The sequence below is a fragment of the Papaver somniferum genome, chromosome 3, assembly GCF_003573695.1.
Source record: "Papaver somniferum cultivar HN1 chromosome 3, ASM357369v1, whole genome shotgun sequence".
Lineage (NCBI taxonomy): Eukaryota > Viridiplantae > Streptophyta > Magnoliopsida > Ranunculales > Papaveraceae > Papaver > Papaver somniferum.
In genome coordinates this window covers 63973008-63977776 of record NC_039360.1, presented here as the reverse complement: position 1 = coordinate 63977776, position 4769 = coordinate 63973008, and the positions used below count along the sequence as shown (strand labels likewise).

The window sequence follows — 4769 nt, the reverse complement described above, 5'->3', positions numbered from 1 at the left end:
GAATAATGATAAGACTTTAAAAAAAAAAAATAGACATAACACACACCAACCTAGGGACACCACTATTTGTAGATATATCTAAGCTCAAATCTTTTGATAACATAGTCCAAAAACTGGAAAATAGAGTGCCGAGTTTTAATGGAATCTCCACGTCCCAGCCTAGTAGGTTGGTACTGATTAAATCAGTACTAATCAACTTACCCATTTATCAAACAGGATGTTTTATTTTTCCCAAAAAGGTCACTGAAAGGATTAATGCGCTCCAGAGAGAGTTTTGGTGGGGGAAGTAAAAAAATGGTAGAGGTTATTTTCTAAAATGTTTTGAATTCTTATGCAAACCAATAGTTCAAGGTGGCTTAGGTTCCAAAGATGCTAACAAAATGAACCTAGCCATGATAGTAAAGTTGGGATGGAGATTGGCTTCTCAGCCAAAAGCTCTATGGACAAGAACACTGAAAGATAAGTACTTTAAAAACACAACTGTCGTTTACTCTAAAAAAACATTACAATGAAACTTGGATATGGAAGTGTATCAAGAAAGGAGTGTCTTTAATTCTTAAGTACATCTGCTGGGAGGTAGGAGATGGCCAACAATAAATAGTTGGACAGATAAATGGATACAAGGCCTAGATGAAACTCTTGAATCACTGTGTAGTTCACATCTAAACTCATTAACACTTGTAGCTGAGTTGATTGACCCAACTGCACAAAAGTGGAACTCTAAAAAAACTAGAAATTCCTCAAACTATTTCAGATAAAATTTTAAAAAACAAACTTTTTCCTGACATCAATGGGAATCCGAAAAGGGATATCTTAAGATGGCTTTTAACAAAAAATGGGCAATTTTCAGTTAGAACAATGTATTACAAGTTGCAAAATAACTCTCCAAATCAGAGTCAAGCTATTGTCTCATTCTAGAAGGAATTTTGGAAGTTTAATGTGTCTCAAAGAATAAAGTTTTTTTTTGTGGAAATGCATCCACAATGCTTTACCAGTTAGGGAAATCCTAGGACAATATATGGATAATATTGATATTCACCATTTTTTTTTTGTAATCATCCACGTGAATCTCTACAACACTTGTTTTTTGATTGTTCTTATGCAAAATCTGTATGGATGCTTCCTCATTTGGTAGGTTCGAATTTCAACCTCACATCCGATCTTTCTTTTTTGAGCCTATACACTAACTGGATTGCAGGAAAATCTACAAAAAATATTATTGAAGTAGTTGCTACCAAATGTTGGTTGATTTGGAAGAAAAGGTGTATCAGGGTGTTTCAGGATAAAACTACTACTAGTCTTCAACTCTCTTTGGTTGTTCTTAGACATTTAAAATTTTGCTCTCCTACTTCTCAAAATCTTGCGTCTAATGATGTTGGCCTTAATCTTACACGTGGTGTAGTCACAATCCCTGTTAGGATCTCAAACAATAATAACACTTGGCTGCCCAATGTTTTGAACCAATTCAAGCTAAATTTCGATGCCTCTTGGATTGATGAAAATGAAACTGCAGGATATGGTCTAATTTTCATCCTGCATCAGGTACAACTATCCAAGCTAGATCCGGGGCCATCATTGCCTCCAGCCCTGAAGAGGAAGAAGCTCTAGCTTTGCTTGAAGCAACAAAGTGGTCAGCAATCATGAACTACAAATATTTTTGGATAGAGGGAGATGGCAAAGGAGTTATTGATTTTGCTCAGGGTCACAACAATACAATTCATTGGAGAAACAAGGCCATAGTAGCTGAAGTTCAAAGAATCCTATAGACTTGTGACCACTTTTTGGGTTTTATTTTTAGGCATATGAATTGCAATAATGTAGCAGATGCTTTGGTAAAGCAGGCAAGTATGCAGGGCCATTACAAAAAACAATGGAGACTAACGCCACAATTTCTTCTTTCTGCTTTAGCTTTTGATGTTAACTCTCTAGTTTCAAATGTAATCACATCTGAGGAGAAAAACTTGTTGGAGCATTCTCATATTTCAATGAGATAAGGGCAGCCAACAGGGAAAATAACCTCTTATAACCTTTTTTGTTTTAATGATATTAACTTTCAATAAATAAATAAATAATAATCCAAAATGCAAAATATTATACAATTTTAGCTCATGTTTCACATTTCTAAGTTTGTTAGTCATTTGGTAAGCAGTGGAACCTCTTACATTCTTAGCATAAGCACTTTGAATTAAATCTTTACAAGTTAGATTTCTATCCCAATATTTAAAGTATTTATAGGGTTTAAAGCTATTACGGGGCTGGGGTTAGTCACCAAAATATTTGGGATATGATCTGCACCTATAGAATCAATATTAAATAGTTTGGTGGTATCATAATGATTAAGCCACAAATCATTACTCATAACCCTGTCAAGTCTAGCTCTTATATGTTATCATTGGATTGTATGTTAAACCATGTGTAAGGTGTACCCGAGAAATCCAAATCATTTAAATCATAACTAGTTATTATGAATAAACAAAAATTCAGAAGTACTGGGTGGAGTATTGGTTGATCTTTCACGAGTGTGCATTGATATCCAAGTCACCCATGAGGATCTAGAGCTGGTTAATCCTCATGCCAATATCTTTTATGTAATTCCACTGACGATCGCTTATATCTAATTTAACATAATATGCACATGCGCTAATTTGCTAACTAAGTAACTAGCATTACTTATTCTTATTTAGGAGATCCCCTCACACTCTTATTTTCACTTATCTCACATTTTGGACACTAATTATTTTTTTCAAAAATTCAAACTGTAGCGTGTTTGAAGATAATATTTTGGGAATACGTTCGTCTTACAAATCTCTACGTAACAAAAAAAAACGAGCACATTCTGAAATATATAACTCCACCATCTACTACTTAATATATCAACCGTCAAAAATCGAGATTGGTAGATGGTAAGGTTTGGTATTTCAGAATGTACTCATTTTTTATGGGTAATAGATCTCTATAAGACGAACATATCCCATATTATGAGCTTCAACTACACAACCATCTAGCTTTTTTCAAGAAAAATATCTCTCCAAGCGTGAGATAGTGCGATTTAAGATTGCGAAGGATCCTGATTCTTTTTTTTTTTGTTTTCCATCCTCTTTTCTTAGAGAATTTTTTTGATGAGGGCGTTTTTTGAAGAGGGCATGGGGGACAAATGATATGTTGACACGTATCTTTATTGTTAATGAATTGTGTTTCCAAAAATATAAAAGAAGTGTATTTTTAGAGAAAAAATTTGTTTTTTTAATTGATCTTGGTATTTTTGGAAACACAATTCATTAACAACAAAGATACATGTCAACATATCAAAAAACGCCCCATCAAAATTTTTCACATTTTCTTATATATATTTTGTAAAACAAGACAATTAAATATAGTCAGATGACTTATGGCTCAGACCTAACACAGCACTTGAATACAAAATCGAGCCCTCTCTTTCTCAAGTCTCAACTCAGTTAAAAAAACCCTCTCCGTTCTCTCTCTCTCAAAGTGAATCCCTGAAAGCCGGTATACAATGTCCGAATCAAATTCGAATGGAAGCAACGGAGATCATCATGATGGATTTGATAAAGACAAGGCCTTGGCAAAGACTGCCGGATTCGTAGTGTTCTCAGGTATCGCTATTAGTATCCTCAAAGCCCTAAACCCATACAAACAAAACAACAACACATTTCAAGAGTCTCCACCAATCGAAAAATCTCCTGCAATTGTAGAATCAAAGTTCACTCATTTTGAAGAACCTGTCACCAGGGTATGCAAACATTTAATAAAGAAGTCAAATCTACTCAATTTGGGGAATTTTTCTTAAAGTTTGATTTTTTTTTTATTTTGTGCAGAAACCCCAAATTGTTCGTAATGATTCGTCCCCACCACCACAGCCATCTTCGTTTTCGGGTAAAACGGTCGAGATTGTGAAGGGTGACACTCTCTGGGCTCTTTCTAGAAAACATGGGGTAAGTTTCTTCATTTGTTCTTCCAATTTTGAGAACATTATTTAGTCTCATTTGGGATTTTTAAGCTTATTTTCTCCGAGTTTCGTTTTTGTTATATTAGGTTTCTGTGGATGCACTGAAAGAAGCCAATGGACTTGAAGGTGACAAAATTTATGCCGGAAAGAAGCTTGTAATTCCATGAATTGTTCTTGGGGTTCAATAAGAGTTTAGCTTGTTTGTAAAATCAATTTTCATTTTGGTTAATGGTTAGGTCCTGTAGGTTTAGCTACTTGGGTGAACTAAAGGATTGTAAGGGTGTCTTGCTGCTGATTAATACAATGTCTGAAGTTGTATAGTTGTTGCAGTTTGATGCCATTTGATGGTTTACGACCACTCAGTCCACTCTATGATATTGCAAACACATGTCCATGAAACTCCAGTTAGCTTGATTATCTGGAATTAGTTATGCACATGTTTCCACTAAGAAGTGCTTGATCATCTGGAAAATCAAAATTAACCCAACTTATTTCATCCATGATTCCCTGGGAGTTTACGAGCTTCACTGCACTAATATGATAAACTGCCTCGATTCTACCTGTGACATGTGGCTAAATCCATTTTAATCATCAACTGAGAAGAATCAGTGAGTATTTGCTTTCCAGTTTCCTGCAATGTCTTATCGGAAAAGTAGTAAGATTTTCATGCACACCCGTTTCAGGTCAATATTGAAGTTTAAACAACACAAATATCAAATACTAGCAACAACACGGCCATGAACAACAAAACAAAATTGCTGCAATCTTCAAATTGCACCACACTACCAAAAACTCTTGCCAG

The 4769-nt window shown here is 34.9% G+C and overlaps 1 protein-coding gene across 1 annotated transcript; it reads left to right on the top strand.

Annotated features, from left to right (window-relative positions):
• The first annotated feature begins 3403 nt into the window (after nt 1–3403).
• On the top strand, nt 3404–4376 carry LOC113361311 (probable endopeptidase p60). Its single transcript, XM_026604593.1, has 3 exons — nt 3404–3751; nt 3837–3953; nt 4054–4376. The coding sequence occupies exons 1-3, from the start codon at nt 3515–3517 to the stop codon at nt 4132–4134; spliced, it is 435 nt and encodes a 144-aa protein (XP_026460378.1). The 5' UTR covers nt 3404–3514; the 3' UTR covers nt 4135–4376.
• Nucleotides 4377–4769: the final 393 nt, after the last annotated feature.